The sequence below is a fragment of the Leptonotus elevatus genome, chromosome 14 (genome assembly GCF_054856555.1).
Source record: "Leptonotus elevatus isolate MCC_2025b chromosome 14, RoL_Lele_1.0, whole genome shotgun sequence".
In the NCBI taxonomy this organism is placed as follows: domain Eukaryota; kingdom Metazoa; phylum Chordata; class Actinopteri; order Syngnathiformes; family Syngnathidae; genus Leptonotus; species Leptonotus elevatus.
The window spans coordinates 7936964-7954486 of NC_141252.1; the positions used below are offsets into that span (position 1 = coordinate 7936964).

Here is a 17523-nt window from a genome sequence, read left to right on the forward strand (position 1 = left end):
CACCAAATAAATTTTTATTTGTCTCTTTCTTGAAAAGACCTTTTTGTATGCACTAAAAATAACTCATAAAACCCATAAAAGATCATCTTTCCCAGCAAGCATGGTATTTTTTTGTCTTTTTTAAAAACAAGAACTAAAGTTTGGTTGAATGGCATTCCTCCGGAGTAAAAGGGTACATGTTTAACATGGTACTTTTGAATTTACAACTTTTTGCATTCAAGCAAATACAGTATACAGTTAAACGAGCCAAGTCACAATGTCAGTTCACTTTCCCGCATCTGTGTGACATCGGCCGGTTTTTGGGCCGGGACGGCCAAACTACTTCACCTCCAGGGACGAGACAACTAGCACATCAAATATAAAGAAATCAGAACACGCTTGACGCGTTAAGTCGAAACAACAGTACTGATTCTCTGATGGACCAATGATGGCAAAGCAAACATGCGAGCTTGACGAAGGGGATTTTTGGTATTTCCATTTTAGTATTAAGTGCATCTATACCTACCTAGGTTACTAGAGCTTGATTTTAATAATAAATTAGAAGCTTTGTCAGTCAATTATAGAGAAACTCTTTTGTCCAAGCTTATAGGGATCTGAAGTCACATTCAGCAGTATCATTGTTTGAACTGGGCACAACGGCCGTCTGGTTTTCAAACTTTGCCTGTGAACATAAGGAAGCAAGCATACATAACAGCGGCAAATGGCACATGGGGAAAAAAAGAAAAAAAAGGAAAGTGACGGGTGTCCACAGGACAACGTCATCTTTACTTGCTGCCTACCTGGACATTGCAAGGCGACTGACAGGCCTGAGTTTGGTCGTTAAGTGTGCTACACTAAAAAGAAACAAAACAAAACACTAATGACCAAAACCAAAGGCAAGTGCCCCTGTTTGAATCGGAGATTAACAAAAACACACAACAGTCTTGGCACTGACAAAATGTCCGTTAAAAGACAGAAAAAGAAAAATTGACGACAGGAAAGCATCGTCTTTCCTTTGACCTCTCTTGCCTTCGGTGCAGAGGAGAACAAAAATCCATTTAACTCTCCGTTCCTGCACCTCCACATCCCCAGAAAGAATATGGGAACCGGTGCCGTGTCGTCATTGTTTTTTCTGCTTTAGAGTGTGTCGATGATGTGTGGGAGGAACCGGGTAGATGACACGGAGACAACGCCGTGGGATAAAAGACACATGGACACACATGGACGTCCTTCTCCAAACAAAACCAAAAGAACCTGAGAAAGCAGAAATCTGAGGAACGTGAATACGGGACTTCTGTACTGATCACAGGTCCGGTGTGCTGCACTCAAACGGCAGCCGGAATGGACGAGAACTAAGAACACGGGGATAAAAATAACGAGGGGGGGGGGGGGGTGTCCATGGCCGTGGAGGGGCAGTAGGGCGGCTGGATCTAGAGTCCGTCGCGGGTGGTCAACATGTCTTCAGCTCTGCAGTGGGTCTCCAAGGCTTTTGTGGTGTAGATGTCCTGAGGCAACTCAGATTTGCGCCGCACCATGGGTCGATCCTTCCACTGGCCGTGCTGCAGCTGTCAAAGAAACAAGTTTGATTGAGAGTCTCCTCTTGTCGTCCTGCTGAGCAATCAGTCAAACTAAAGCAGGTGTAGTCTTGGAAAATCCTTCATTCATTTAACAGTGAGGAAAATCTTCTAGAGCCCTGAAAAACAACAACACAGACTTTGGACCCTTGCTACACAACCTGCTCGTCCAATATTTGTGCTGCAGTCTATCACTAACCTACTCTGACGGAGTTCCAAAGTCTTACAGTAAATAATATTATGTTAAACCTATATTGAATTGAATACACTACAGAGACGAGATATTTAATGTTCAAACTTATACACTTAGATTTTAGCAAATAATCATTAACCTCAAATTTTATGGCTGCAACACGTTCCAAAAAAGCTGGGACAGGTGGCAAAAAAAGACTGAGGCCCCGTCCAGACGGAAGCAAAGCCTGCTTCGTTCCTCAAACAAATCTCGTACACTTCAAAGCATTTCAAGACTTGTGTGTGTCCAAAAGAAGACGGCGAGGACGTTTAACGGCTGCAATGTATATGCCAAGTCTGGAGTGGCGCTGTAGCGCAGCCACAGGGAGTTAATGAAAAGCATAGAAGAAGAATCAGCGAAAAAGACGGACACTTTTTCCCCTAACTTTATTGCAATCTACAGAACAAACATGGCTCTTTGCATGTATCAAAACATGAAAAAGACGAACACAGGAGAAGTGACAATTGGCGGGTGATTAAAGTACAACACCGCTGGGAATAAAGAAGCAAAAATATTTTGCTGCAAAAGCATAAGCAAGCTAAGGAGGCTGCGCAAAACGATTACGACATGGCTATCCGCCATTGTTGTTGACAGACTTGGCGGTTCGCGCGAGAATTGGCGCTTACGTCATCAATCTGCTACAGTGTGATGTCATCGAACATTACGTCATCACTAGAGGAGTATCCTGAATATAGTGACCAGACTGACGTGTACGGGGCGCGTTTTGAAATGTTTCTGGCTTTCGTGTGGACAGGGCCTGAGAAAGTTGAGGAATGCTCATCAAACACCTGTTTGGTACATCCCGCAGGTGAACATGCGGGTGCCAAGATTGTGTATAAAAGTAGCTTCCCTCGACTGCTCAGTCATTCACAAGCAAAGGGCGAGGTTCACTTCTTTGTGAACAAGTGCGTGAGAAAATAGAACAGTTTAAGGACAAAGTTTCTCAATTTACAATTGCAAGGTATTTCGAGATTTCATTATTTACGGTCAATCAATATCACATTTTGAAGTGTAATCCCTGAAATAGTCATAGGATCTCAGCCGACCCTTGATTGAATTCAAAATGAAGCTCATTCGAAGACAATGACTTGAGCGACCCTATCTAGTCTTTCAGCATGGACTGATGAAGCGAAACATCTTCAAGACAACCGGAAACAGTTCTGCTGCAATCGATTCAATGCCCTGAGGGAACACTTGCATGGCAATAGCAGCAAATGGCAAAAGCCTTAAATCAATGCTTAACTTCACCAAATATCATTAGGCTATAAAGGGGCAACTTAAACACATGACTAGATTTGATGCATTTTTGCACACAAAGGCCTGAGGTCCTTGTTTAAAGAAAAAATGAACTGTAATTTGTACAGAGCACATGTCTTATGTGGAAAAAATATAAATTTTAAGAGGAAGAAGAAATAAATTGAGACAGAGAGAAGCCAGGTTTACCTGAGTTGCGCCTTCCTCAACTGTCTTTTTTAACCTCTGAACATCTTCTATCAAAGGAACATCCGTCTCCATTGCTACTGGACTATTGAAGTCAGAGGGATCGACAAGCACAGAGAACTGAGTCCAAAAGAACGGGTGGGGGGGATATAGGGGACAAAAAACAAAAAGGGGGCAGGGGATGGAGAAAAGACATTGAATGGCATGCAGAGAAGAACGAATCAAGAGGTTCTGCACAAATTACAAGCTTCATTTTGATATTTAACCACAAGACCCTTAGGATTATAGGTTTTGTAAAGGAGCTCAGCATACCAACAACTTACCTCAAATAATAAAGCTTGCTCTAAAACCATTTTGTCTGGACTTGTACACCTTTTCAAGTACTTTCAGAATTAACTCAAGCGTTTTTCCTTTTAAGCACCCCCCCCCTTTCCCAAAAAAAATCAAGATGAACATGACTACTAAAATATATATATATTTTTTATTTAATATGTATTCAAATAGAAGTTGCTGCGCTATAAACAAATAAAATATTTTGATAGAAAATACAGGAAATAAAAGGAAACTTTTTGCGTCTCAAAACGTGAAGCATGAAGCCTTGCCAGTTCCTAATTCAAGAACATAATTCAAAAAAAAATAATCTTGCCTTTATACACAGTAAAAAAAAAAGTGCTCATCATTCTAACTTTCATTATTATAAAAAGTAATACTATGTACTGAAGACCTTTTCACACTGCACTTTGCAACACACCGTCAACAAAGCCATTCGTGAATGTGCTACAAGGGTGCGAGGACAGACGGCGCAAAGCTGAAGGCGGGCATTTCCTGCCACGCACCTCGATTGGCGGCATCACAGTGTTGAAGCCGTGTCCAATAGGAGCAGGTCTGCTGGAGTGATTGCAGTGCCATTTTGTCCAACTTTTACAAGTACACGGTGAGTCACAATAAAAACGGTGTCCTGGGTTTCTGGACAATAAAGACATACATACTGCAGAGGTGCGGCCTACTTCTTGCCTAAATCAGCGAGAAAAGCCTCCCTGGTACTTCCTTGCAAGTTCCTATGCAAGCACTTCCAAATATGCGCAAGCTTGCACAGGGGCGCTGTCGTCCTTGCACGCGGCAAACACAAAGAAAACCAAGTGCAGTGTGAAAAGACCTTTAAAGGAAATGAAGCCAAATTGACATTTTGGCCATGGGCAACATGTCGCTCACCTGAGGATTGGATTTAGCGAGGTTCTCGATCTTAATCCAAGCTTCTTCGCGCTCCTTCGACTTGGCCTTCTCCCTGTCGGATCATACATTCAAAGTAAAAGTTATATCATCGGTTTATCATCAAAGGACCTTGAAGAATGATGATTAAAAAAAATAAAAATCTGTCTGACGCCTACTTGTTTTTCTCGGCCCGGAATTGCTGTGTGCAGTCGTCAAAGAGCTTCTGATTCATCTCCATGAACAGCTTCAGAGCGTTGTAAATGAGGCCGTGGATGGTCCTGCAGAAACACGCAGGGCAATTGACGACTTTATAGAATGACAGACGAGACTTGCTTTGTATGCAATGATGCACATTCAAATGTATTGGTTTTAACTTATAGAGCTCCTAATGATGCTTTGTTCTGTGTGACACACATTTGGGTGAGCCCTAGAGAAGATAAATGTCTTTTGTTTGTATGTATACGCAGACAAACACACTCATCAATCACGTTCAATCCATATAATCACAGTTATAGAGTGTTACAAGACTATTTATGCCGTGTTATGGCAATCAATTCATAACGTAGTCCTATAGGACACCCCTGTAGACGACATTTTGTTTGGTTCAGCAGCAGCTGAGCTAACGTACAAAAATAAGTACTGTATTCGATAGTCACAGTTTCTTTCTTTCTAAAATGCCCTAAAACTTTTGTCTAATTATGATGGAACTAGACTTTGGTGTGAGGTGATACATGTTAAGAGTGTAATCGGTACATGTGTGTGACCTTTCTGTGTATAAAAAAATAAATAATATGTACCATATTTTCCCACACTATAAGTTGCTCAGGAGTATAAATCGCACTAGGCCTAAAATGGGTAACAAGGTAGAAAAAACCATAAGTCGCACTGGAGTATAAGTCACATTAAGTATACTGTATATAGTATATTATAGTATAAGTACAGAGTGCCCTCTTGTGGCTGTCTGTAAAATTATATTCCTATCCCCTGCAAATAGCTGGGGGATATTGCAGTCACATACGAGTATTGTCATCATGTGACATTTGACCAGGCATTGTTTCACATGGGTGTCGCGCCGGAGGACGGTTAGCACAAGCAGAGTGTGAATGCAGCACTCAAGTGTCAAAAGTGACGCCTCTCACTTGTTCCAGTGGGTCTTGGAGTTGCGGTACAGAGCGGGGAACATGATTGGGAGAATCTTGGCCGCATTGTCGCTGATCAGACTCATGATGTACTCGTTATTCCAGTAGTACAGCGCTCGTTCTGCCACCTAGAGGGAACACGCAGCATCTCAGCAGGCGGCTGGAGTAATAAATGGGCTTCTCGGGATGAGCTCGTTGTGTGCATTACCTGGAAATGCGGGCTGGACACACATTTCGCCAGCTGCCGGAAGAGCGGCTCCTGCACCTTAACAAACTCGGACGGCTCGATGACGTCCAGAATCTCTTCTAGTTCGTTGAGGAACATCACCTCCTTGGGACTGTGAGTCTTTGGCCAGTACTTGAGGAGAGCCATGACCACCTGTAGGGAAGGCAAAGTCGAAGATTCATGTTAAGAATCAGCGGTTTAGACCAATGAGAAAACAAGATGCATTTATTCAACATACCGGCTCAGTTAGAGTGCTGTCCTTTTCCAAAAACTGCACCACACAGTAAGCCAACTGCAAAAGAAAAAAGTTCAAGGAATTAAATTTTTTTAGCAGCTGTCGTGTATTTGCTCCAATTTTTTCAGCGCAGCATTCAACCATGCATGACAAGCACTTTCACAACGACCAAGTCCAACAAACGGTTATAACAGAGAGAGACGCACACTGTACCTGTGGATGGTAGACACTGAGTGATTTCACTTTGTGTAGAGGTAACAAAACCTTCAACAGGAAAATCTTGTGCTCTTCTTTCAGAGGTAAGGCAAATCCATTGATAATGCTGTGAAACAAAAATCCGCTGATGAATGTCTGTTGATTACAATTAAATGTTGCTTGCCAGTACATATGCACTCTGCAATTGTCCAGTCCAGGTTTAGCGCGCCTCTTGCCCTAAATCAGCTGGAATAGACTCCAGCTAACCAGGGGCACTAATGAGGACAAGCGCCAACAGAAAATAGATGTATGTTTAGTATTGTGGCTGAGTATCATACACATAAGAGGGTGATGTAAATCTATTGTACTAGACTGTGCAAGTGTGCTTTATGGTGCAATAAAATGAAGAGTGAATAATGAAGCCAACCTTCCAAGTATTTCCAGTAGTTCAGCAATACCATTGTGATGCTCCGTCTCATAGATAAACCTAAGAAAACAAGGGAGTTTTTTTTTTTTCAGCCATTACAAGAATGTATACCTCATATAGTGGCCGGGTGGCATTTAATCCAACTGCAAACAGTGACAGGTGTCTATTAGAGGCGGGGCATTTTAAAATCCTTAATTAAAAAAACAAAATCACATTCAAATGATAAACTGTCCACTCCCCCCCCATAAATCTCCACATTGCAGAACTTAAAACATTTTATGTTTACATATGCCATGTCTGTTCTGCAGGTGGCACATAATGTAGTACCTCGACACATGTCGGTACCACCTGTTTTTCCATTTGAGGCGTTTAATTGAAGGCAGCTATCAAAATGTGAGGCCACTATTTGAGGAAATGCAGTACTTATTAACCACAGGTCAAGAATGTACACAAACTGCACTGACCTATAGAAAATGTTATTGATCTGTTTTCTGATGTAAGCTCTCAGACCGAGGAACTTCCCGTAGATCCGGTGAAGAGTCGTTTTGAGGAAGTCTCGTTCTCTGGGATCTTCACTGTCAAATAGTTCTAGGAGCTTCAATTGGTAAGAGAAAAGACACATTACATGCATCCCTGACCTCACAAGGCCTTGTAAATTGTAACGGAATTAGCAGTTTGTCTGCATTGAAAAGCGCCTTTTAAGAGCGAATCTCCTTTTCTTACCTGCATAACAAATTTCTGGTCGATGTATTTCTTTGCTATGTTGGGCTGAAAGTCGGGCGATTCTAAAAACCTAAGGAAAAATTCATAGACGAGCTGCAATGGAAGCAAAGAGGGGAAGAATTGAGAATAAAATATGTATGAAATCCTGTGCTGCTAATGACCCATAACCACTTTCTGTCTGTGTGGGTATTTAAAATGTTTGCCCGCTCAGTCTTAAAGGCTATTCTAGTTGGGGAAATAACTTGTGTTTCTTTAATTCAGTGTTTCATGCTACAGAGTGAGTACTTGTCGACAGAACAGATAATGTTTACTCATTATAATGGCCTGAGTAAACCCATGATGTTTTTAATTCAATGAAACCAGTAACAACCTGGAGGTGTGGCCACGCCGCTTCAAGTGTCGGCTCATCCTCCTCAGGATCAAATTCAGCTCCCGTGGGATTGGATGAAGGCGGCAATGTTCTAAACATGTTCACAGCAAACTAGAGGCAGACAGAAAACGAACAGAGCATTAATTCGGGTTTGAGGAAGGAAGATGTTATAAAATAAATGCTGGATTGTTAACCGGGTGGCTGCTTGAACACAAACCAAACATCACAAAAGCAGCTGCATAACGAGATTCAAAAGCTGTATTATCAACTATTTTTGGTAAAGATGTGGATAAAGCATTAATCAGGTTAATTTAATTGTTAACATTGTGTGGCCCTTAAACATTTTCTTTCAATTCCCTACAGATTCATGTGTATATTTTACACCATAATCAGTCATGAAAGAGGCGGCCCATCAATGACTGGATTTACACAGGATGACAAGCGGCACAGTTGGGACATCAAGGCATCGTAAATAGAAAAGAAAATGCACGATTCAGATATTTTGAGAATGGAGTCAGGCCTCTTATAAATCTGGATTAGAAATGTTATACATAGCCGATAATGTACTAAAAGGAGTCCGCCGGATGCCAGCATTACACAGGTATACCGTACAGGTGTTACTTGAAATAAACATTCAAACAGAGTCCTCACCAAAAAACGATTGGAATTAATTCAAATCCTCCTAAAAAAAATTGGGATTAATTCCACTTATGAATACGTAAAATGTGGTACTGGTATATTGCCTGAGCACCACTGTACTCATATTTACAATAATTAAAAATATATATATATATTAAAAAAAAACTCAATTGATCCTGCTTGTTGACCGACTTGATAATATTTGAGGTAAAATATAACATTGTTAAAATTGAAGACAAAACAGTATGGCCCATGTAATGTCTCAAAATTGGACAGCTATCCAAATGAAACCATAACACATGTTCTGCTCATTAAAACACACACAAAAAGTCCATAACATCAGACCAGGTGGATGGGCAGCAGGATTCAATTAGCCTGTTGAAAATGCAAATGTTTCCAACCTATATCTTCTCATCTATCAGTCCAAAGCCCATCCATCCATCATCTACCGCTTATCTGGGCTCGGGTCACGGGGGCAGCAGCTTTAGTAGGGAAGCCCAGACTTCCCTCTCCCCAGCCACTTCAACCAGCTCCTCCGACGGGATCCCAAGGCGTTCCCAGGCCAGCCGAGAGACAGTCTCTCCAGTGTGTCCTGGGTCGTGCCTGGGGCCTCCCGCCGGTGGGACATGCCCGGAAGACCTCTCCAGGGAGGCGCCTAGGAGGCATCCGAACCAGATGCCCGAGCCACCTCAACAAAGAGGAGTAGCGTCTCGACACAGAGTCCCTCCCGGATGGCCGAACTTCTCACCCTATCTCTAAAGGAGAGCCCGGACACCCTGCGGAAGAAACTCATTTCGGCCGCTTGTTTACGGGATCTTGTTCTTTCGGTCACGACCCACAGCTCGTGACCATAGGTGAGGTAGGAAGGTAGATCGACCGGTAAATCGAGAGCTTTGCCTTTCGACTCAGCTCTTTCTTCACCACAACGGACCGATACAGAGTCCGCATCACTGCAGACGCTGCAGTCAAAAGTAAATTTTATTTTTAGGTTCCTGAAACTATGTGCTGCAAGGAGTTTGGTTGACAATAGTGCATGTGTGTGTGGTACTGTGGCCTCTCGCAGTGTCAACTGACTCCCCTGTGGGCTGCTGTACCCGACCGGGTGATCATGGGAGAGTTCAGGTGGCCCACTCAGACACTGGGACCCTTGTTCAACAAGACTACAAGGTAGATAAGCTTGTTGTGGCAGTGCTGCACCACGTCATGCCGACAAAGATGCATAGAGTGAAAATGGAAACCAAAAGGTCATACACATGACTGCCGAACTTGTGCAGGCAATCATGATGTGCTAATGGCACAGTTTGTGTCAGAAATGTCTAAAGATTGGCTATAGAAAAAAAAACGAATAATGACGACGAGCAACAGGCTGCTGCTTATGCTCCGAAAGTCAACCTCTGCACTAGGGAAATCCCTGTCTGTGTTGGAAAGTCCAGCTAATATCGATCAATCCATCCATTTTCCGAACCGCTTATTCCTCACAAGGGTCGGGGGCGCTGGAGCCTAACCCAGCTGTCTTTGGACAGTAGGCAGGGTACTCCTGAACTGGCTGCCAGCAAATCACAGAGCAATCAGTCACATTCACAATCACACCTAGGGACAATTTAGACACTTCAATCAATAATCCTAGCTGATGTCTGTTTGCTTCAAACCTTTTGTTGTTGAACAGCAGATTTTATATATATATATATATATATATATATATATATATATATATATATATATATGCAATTGAGATTGACATCCGAATTTTTTTTTTATTGCCGGCATCAGGCTGAAACCTATTAACTAAGTCACAACTTAGCAAATTTCATACTTGTGGTCAGTCCACACGTGTGGGTGTCATTTTTATGAATTATTGATCTAAAGTGCTGAAAATGGCTTGCTCACTTTGAGGATCCAATGTTAATGGTTGAATAAACAGGCGCCAGCACGCCAGCGATATGCACATATTTAACTATAAGTCACTTTTTCATGTTTATATCAAAATCAGAGCTCTGACTGGCACCGAAAAACCCTGCTGCCCAATCATGTTTACTTTGTGTGCATTACCACCACCATCTTTCCACTGGCGCTAATGCACCATAAGTATATGCTAATTGCCAAAAGACAGTAAGTAGTAGTAGTCACGCATTACCACTGGTCGCTACCATCTTTATTGCATGTGAAGGTGTCTGTAATGCACTACAAGTATTTGCTAACCGCCACAAGAAAGAAGAAGTGGAGACAGAAGAAGAAATAAAGAAAGAAAAGTGTAGTCATTGCAACTGATGTGTGATGCAACTCTGCTGCCACAAAGAAGATTGACTATTTATGACACCAAAAGACAATAACCGACCAGGATTCTACCTTTGGTCACATGGACACTAGATTCTAGTTAAGGTAAATCATGTTGTTATAATAATAAATATATATATTTTTTTAAGTTTCCATCGTCAACAGTGGAACGGCAGTTGACTGCCGTCAACATGGGCGCATTCTGGAGTTCATTCTGACACCCTAACACCACTCGAGAGGGTGCGTGTTCAGAAAGGCAGCGAATCCCAACCATTAATTAACAGCCTTTCTTATAAACCAATCAGCAGCTCGTGTTTCCTTTCCTTGAATTTCATGACACACTGGGCTCCAGCACTCTTTTTTTGGGGCACCCTGAATAACCTAACAGCACATTTGAACAACGCTGACTTTCCGAATGGTCAGAGTGGAGCAGTGCACGCTCGGAGCGTACCATCCATGTGATCTCGTGCACACTCTGCTGTTAGACGGTTAATTAAATTTATGTCACTAAAACTAAGACCAGCCCAGTCAGCCAGCCCTTATCCTCTGACCGAGTTTCACCCACATCATCATCATCTTTAGACACAAACAGACCCGTCCCACCCTGCCCAATCAGCCAGCGGCTCCACTGACCATGTGAACCACCTCTGGGTAGATGGGCTCTGTGATGACATTCCTATTGTGGGTGATGTACTCCACCATCTCGCTCAGTGCCGCCCGCTTCACCTCCTTCCATTTCAGGTCGCTCAGCGGGTCCGACAGGAAATCGAAGAGAACGCAGCACTGCCGCAGCTTCTGGATGAAGAGCTTCTCCTGCTCCGCGGGGGCCACATCTGCAGAAATAGACAGGAGAACAGGGTCAAACATGGCCGACCGACAGGGCATCTCGAGCTACACCTGATAAATGAAACAGTAGGGAATATCGGACAAGGCGAGGCCATGTTTTAACGAGAGGGAGGGCGAGCTCAAGGGGAGGATGGGGTAGGCGCAACTGTCAAGAATGAATACTGAACACAGTGACTGAATGCGAGAGAGATGTAAGCTAGCAAATGAGTCATGAAGACTCAAGTGTCGGGACTATTCCAAACCCAGGGGGAGGATAACGACAACGCAAAGAGGCGACAAGTAGACATTAAGAGGAGCGATGTGAGCACGAAGGATTTGGGAAGTGGGTGAATGGTCATGGCCCAGATACTTTTAGCACACACGAAAGGAAAAAAATAGTGGTCACTATTATTGGTACGTGGTTGTTATAGCACTTCCTGTTTCGCTTCATTTCCACGTGTAAACAGACGAGCACAAGAGAAGACACAAGGGGCTCGTTAATTAAACAAGTCAACGAATGTGAAGCAGTGTATTCATCTAATTCCTGATTTTTTTCTCAATTTTAATTAAAATTCAATAAACAAGGGAAATAAATATTGTCTGTTATACTGCCAAGTGCCACCTAGGGCTGGGCGATTAATAAACATGCATCATAATACACACGTGATCAATAAAATACTAAATGTTTTCAATGAAATGTTCGATTAAAAAAAAAAGTAATGTAAAACACATACACATATAGTTTTTTAACAGCATAAAGTCTCTTTTATGAAGAATCCATCATCAAAAAAATCATCTCTTCTATTGAAAGGTGATAGGGCAGGCCAGATCACGCACCCGAGACTGGTTCCGTACTGTTACATAAGTCCTGTCTGACTGAGTAATAAACTTTCTGTGCCGTCCCAAAAATACTTTTATCAGCTTGTTGTGTAACAGACAGAGACTCTGTATTGTGATCACAAAATTGATGGGAACCACAATGTGACTTCTATTAATGTAACCCACTGGGCGCTGTGGGGGAGGGCATGCGAACACACACACACACACACAGACTAGTGTCATCATGGAGAACAGAGCAGGATTACACCAACTTCTGTCTGTTCAAAACAAAAGATGGTAATAAATCATCAGTCACTCTGAAAGCTACTTTTGCTTGGACGTGGCTCAAATCTCAAGCAGCAGTTATCTATGAGTTATGGTCAATGTAAAGAACCTAGGGATACTATATATGTACTTAATTATGTCAGGGGGTCGGTCTGTTACAGGTTCGCAGGCATAAGAGAGAGCTAGGAACATGTGATTGTATCTAGGATTTGTGCAGCTTTGCAGTCAAAACTTTGCTACACAAGCGGCATTAACTCAACCGCCAGTGACTATGGATGAGCTGCTACAAGGTGAAAGCTTTCTTCCAAAGCAACACAGAAACGTACAATTCAGAAAGGCATCAGTGTATTTGGGGAAAGTCGACAAAGTCGCACATTCTTAAGCGTACACTGTTAAGCGCACAGTTCAGGCGCTAAAAAAAGGACAAACGGCGTGCATGCCGCTTTATCTGTCCAAGGGCAAGCCTCAAACGAGGTTGCACTGGTTATGTTATTTTGGCACTTTTGTGACTGTTAATGTTCAAAATGTGTGAGTTGCACCTGTGATGCAACTTATCACACCTTCATTATTCTTCATTCGAGTGCAAAAAAGAAAAAAAAAATATACAACAGACTAAATTGCACTTGTTTCTCTTCAGTAAGCCTGTCCCATTTAAGGTATTTATTTGTTTTCTTTCAAAAAACATTAAAAAGTATCTCTTTTTCTTTCTTTCTTTTTTTTTTTTTAATGGTAGGTCCATGTGCCGCAGCAGTTTTGATGGGTTCATTAACTCATTTGCGAGCTTGTCGCAACACATTACGCAGAGCGGCTTGTGCTTGTCAAGTCAACTAGCAATAACCCGAAACCTTAATAAGTAGGACTGCCGATTGCTTTCTTTTTCTTGCGAGCTTCTAACTATTTGGCCTGTTTCCCATTTCGAAGACACACACCTGTGTTTTAAACACTCACTTTTACAGATTTTTTTCTTTCATCGCGTGACCAGGATTGAGAGCGTCACACTTGATTTTCTAAAAAAAAAAAATCAGACTCTAATGATCAATAAAATATTTATCCCTAACCACCAGAGAGCAGTGGTTGGTAGAGGCAATAGATCGAAATTGGGCACTTAGACTAGCACTATAAATCCAGCCTAATTTGCAAGCAATGAAAGAGGCCAAACTGAGAGGACATATGGTGGTAAGTTTTGGATGTCATGTGGCCGATGAAGTGTCAACGGACTGACTTAGAAGAACACTACTAAAAGACAGCCGATTTATCTAGAACAAGACAAGGCTGCCAAGCATACCTTTACGTAGTACAAATCGCAAAAAGAGTATGCCAAAAAAATTGCTTGTGTGCAAAGGTCATAATAGGTAGACGGATAGAGACAGACAGACACAAAAGGCAGCGGCTTGTGCGACTCAATAGAATGTAATCAATGATTGCCCTGGGTTGCAGCTAAGGCCGCGCAGCAGAGTACAGTGGTGCCTTTCAAACTCGACCGAGTCCTTTGTACAAAGTGTGAAAGGGCAAGTCTGGCATTGCAGCACCCAAAGAATGAGAGGTTTACACCTGGGAGTTGGATTGTCAGAAGGATTTCAGGAAGGCACGGACCGATTTGAAATCAATCGGCATTTCAAATCATTTTTTTCAGCAAGTATTTACCCGCATCAAGTGCCACCGTTGCGCCCCCCCCCCCCTTTTTTGCAGATAATGTGAAAATAAGTGTTTGCTCGAGAAAACAAAAAACAAAACTTATTATTAACATTATTAAGCGTCTCTGGATGGTGGCCCTACCAGACCACAATAAAAAAGCCAATTCAAGCAATCCCTGTGACTGCGTAAACTTGCAATTTCATTCAATTACAGCAACTTCTCCACGAGTTGAAACAATCATTGGAGCTTTCTGTGGATTCCACCAATCATGACAGTCCTATACTGCAAACCTAACACTACGCTGCCAAATTCACTTCCTTGTTTTTAGGATGAAGTAGCAGGCACGTGCATCTTCAACGTCTCATTTCTCAAGAAAAAAAAAAGAAAAGATTCAGCTTAACTCCTCCTTTTGTGATAAATACATTTGACTTGACTTGAAAATAATCTACTTTTACCCAAAAAATGCAAGTGGTCGATCGAACGTGCGTTTCCGCGACTATAGGGGGTTTCTGATGTGACTTTCAAAAACATAGACAGGCACTTCAAATGCACTAATCATTCTCCTAATAAACTATGATTTACTAAATGATTGCGTTTATTATGTACAGGGAGTCCTCGAGTTATGTGATGTATGCGACCTACGTCGTTTCGACTTCACAGCGCCCATGCCTCTTCCCTAGCACCTTTGTTTTTGTTAATTTCCCACAGTAATCACGCCATTCTCAAGTTATTTGAAGTTGTGTTGTTGTTACCTGCAGCAACGGACGTCCATTGAGCAGGTCCGCTTGCCATCAGGCGCGTCACATTTCTGTGTTTAAGTTTGAATTAGCTCCGCCCTGCCGCCCGTCAGCAATGAATGTCCGTGCGGAAAGACAAACTATTGTTTCCGGCTCTTCCGGGTGGTGCAAATGTGTTTTTTTTTAATTACTTCACAAAGTAATTTGATGTAAATATCGTTTTTAACGGTGAAATCTGACTTAAGTCGAAATTCAGGTTACATCGGCAGCATAGGAACGTAACTCGAGGACTCCTTGTACTAGCAACTTTGAAATGAATGGTACAGAGATGTGGTAAATGAGTGTGAGAAATGTCACTGAGTGAGGCAGGGGAGAGAGGAAAATATAGTTAAATGCTATAATTTAAATCACAAGTTAGGTCTTTATTAAAAAAAACAACAACAACGTTATTGTAAAACAGGGGTGTCAAATTCATTTTTTCCCAGGCCACATTGTAGTTACGGTTTACCTCGGGCGGCGGCAATTAGGACTGTGAAACCATAAGTGTTTACCTATATCATCACAAATACAGTACCCAACAAATTGATGGATCACTAGCTTGGTAATCAGAAGTTAAGAACAATAGTTAGGTCGTGTTTTTTGTTGTTGCCAAAACAGACAACTCTCCTGCTAGACTTTGCCGTGAATGGCTCTGATTGGTCAATTGCCGTCTCATCAAGACAGACATGCCTCACAAGCACTTAACAGCTTAATATGACCGATATGATATGATTTGAAATGTTGGTACGGGTTTTACAAAGCGTCGTGAAAGTTGACATGCTTGCTTTGCCAAACCACAGAAAATTATGCAGCGATCCAGATCTGGCCCCCACGCCTTGAGTTTGACGCATGGTGTAAAATATTAAGACATTTTGAGGCATAATAATCACAAAAGAAGGCTGCAACATCCTGAGCAATAAACCCCAATTGAGCGATAAAAATCAATGAATCACCCAATCTGAGTGAGTCATTCATGTGTAACTTTCTCAACAAGAAACTGAAAACAAACTGGTTTTCTATCATGCATTAACAGTCACTTGCAATCTAGCTTATGAACCACAAATTAATTCACTTTCATTTGTTGAGAAATGGCTTTGAAGTTGAGTGCCCTTGAAGTTCTCTAAATGAAAGAAAAAAAACACAACCAAATATATACATACTTCACACATTTATAAACTATAAACAGAAAACCACCAAAAATGATTTTGAAGTCACCAAAAATTCAACGGGAGACCTTCTTGGATGCCTAACATCACTTCCGTTAGCGTCACTGGTCGCAGCTGGGGGATGGGCACAGAGTATGTAGCTAGTTAGCTAGCTAGTAAAATGAGCGTTTAACGTAGCCGCATCGCCAAAAAAACGCAAGCGGCAGACGTTTAACGGACCGGCGGTTGCCGTTGAATACACCGGAGCTGATATATGACCTTATTTTACACGCGGCAAAGGCAAGTTAGTGGTGGAGGAAAACCGGAGCACAGAAACACGCACACACACACACACCTTTCTCTCTTAATTCCCCGCGACAATACAGGAAGAATAATTTGTCCCTACTTACCTCTGAAGTGCATAAGGGCCACCGGCTGAAAAGGCCCGTTGGAATTAGGCGCATCCACGACCATTCTGTCTGCAGACTTATTGCATGTCAACATATAAACCTCAACCAGGAAGGCGATCCACTCAGGGCGAGAGGCCAGCCTCCATTTTAGCACAAAGCAGATCAGAAAATGAAGCTCCCTGCCGCTGGAGGGAACAGGCTACTTTGTGACGTCACAGTAAAGCGAGGACGCCCATTGGCTGATTTTGGATGGCTTCCGCGCAATAGCAAAGACGGCTCTCGCAAGGGAGGAGGAAGCGATTGGCTGAGATGGGTCAAAGGGGCGGGATTGCGCTGGATTTTTTTCCTTTTCTTTCTTTCTGTTTTTTTTTTTTTTTGCCCTGGCACCGCCTCCCAGTTGCTTGTCTCTGGTGACGCTGCCTGGGCCAGGCAGGCAGTCAGACAGTCAGTCAAGTCAAGCCCTTGCACACATCATAGAGCAGAATCGATTTGAGCGTTTTCCACACTTTGTCCCATTTTGATGGATGTCTGTATCATCTGTTGGAGGATTTGGAGCTGCAAATTACCGATTGTTAGCATGTTCAAAGAGAGTCTTTAAAGAAGCAAACACACTGTGTTTTCCCTTCTGTCATTTCTGCTCAGTGTAGCACCATCCCTGAATGTATATACAGCAATTGCAAAGTTAAAAAAAATATTTTGTTAAACAGTGCGCAGCTTCATGGCTTGACCCATTGTGACTGGCCCCTTTGATAATTCAGGAAGGTCCGAATGTATTTATTGTTTTTTTTTCTAATGCTTTGTTGAACAACGTGCACTGTCAACAACATACATCACAAAAGTCGCATTAAAGTAGTGGAAGTTCAAAATAACAAAAGTAGGAAGCTCCAAAATTGTATTGCTAAATAGGCAACGAGTCAAAAATATTTTTTGTTGGCAGGTTTTTACACAAGCTGAAAAGTTCTC

General features: G+C 42.3%; 1 protein-coding gene across 4 annotated transcripts; it reads right to left on the reverse strand.

The window, feature by feature from the left end:
* Positions 1-16751, reverse strand: ppp2r5ca (protein phosphatase 2, regulatory subunit B', gamma a). Of its 4 annotated transcripts, none has more exons than XM_086094804.1 (14): positions 16561-16751; positions 11299-11498; positions 7753-7863; positions 7383-7475; positions 7124-7254; positions 6660-6719; positions 6251-6359; positions 6041-6094; positions 5785-5955; positions 5577-5704; positions 4614-4715; positions 4438-4510; positions 3229-3345; positions 1-1544 (listed from the first exon to the last, which is right to left on the reverse strand). In XM_086094804.1, exons 1-14 carry the CDS (start codon positions 16652-16654, stop codon positions 1410-1412), a joined length of 1578 nt encoding a protein of 525 aa, XP_085950930.1. In that variant the 5' UTR covers positions 16655-16751; the 3' UTR covers positions 1-1409. The 4 variants fall into 4 exon arrangements, with proteins under 4 accessions (XP_085950930.1, XP_085950932.1, XP_085950934.1 ...); XM_086094808.1 differs by having other exon boundaries at positions 1397-1544; positions 3229-3310; XM_086094805.1 differs by lacking the exon at positions 1-1544 and adding an exon at positions 1622-1672.
* Positions 16752-17523: the final 772 nt, after the last annotated feature.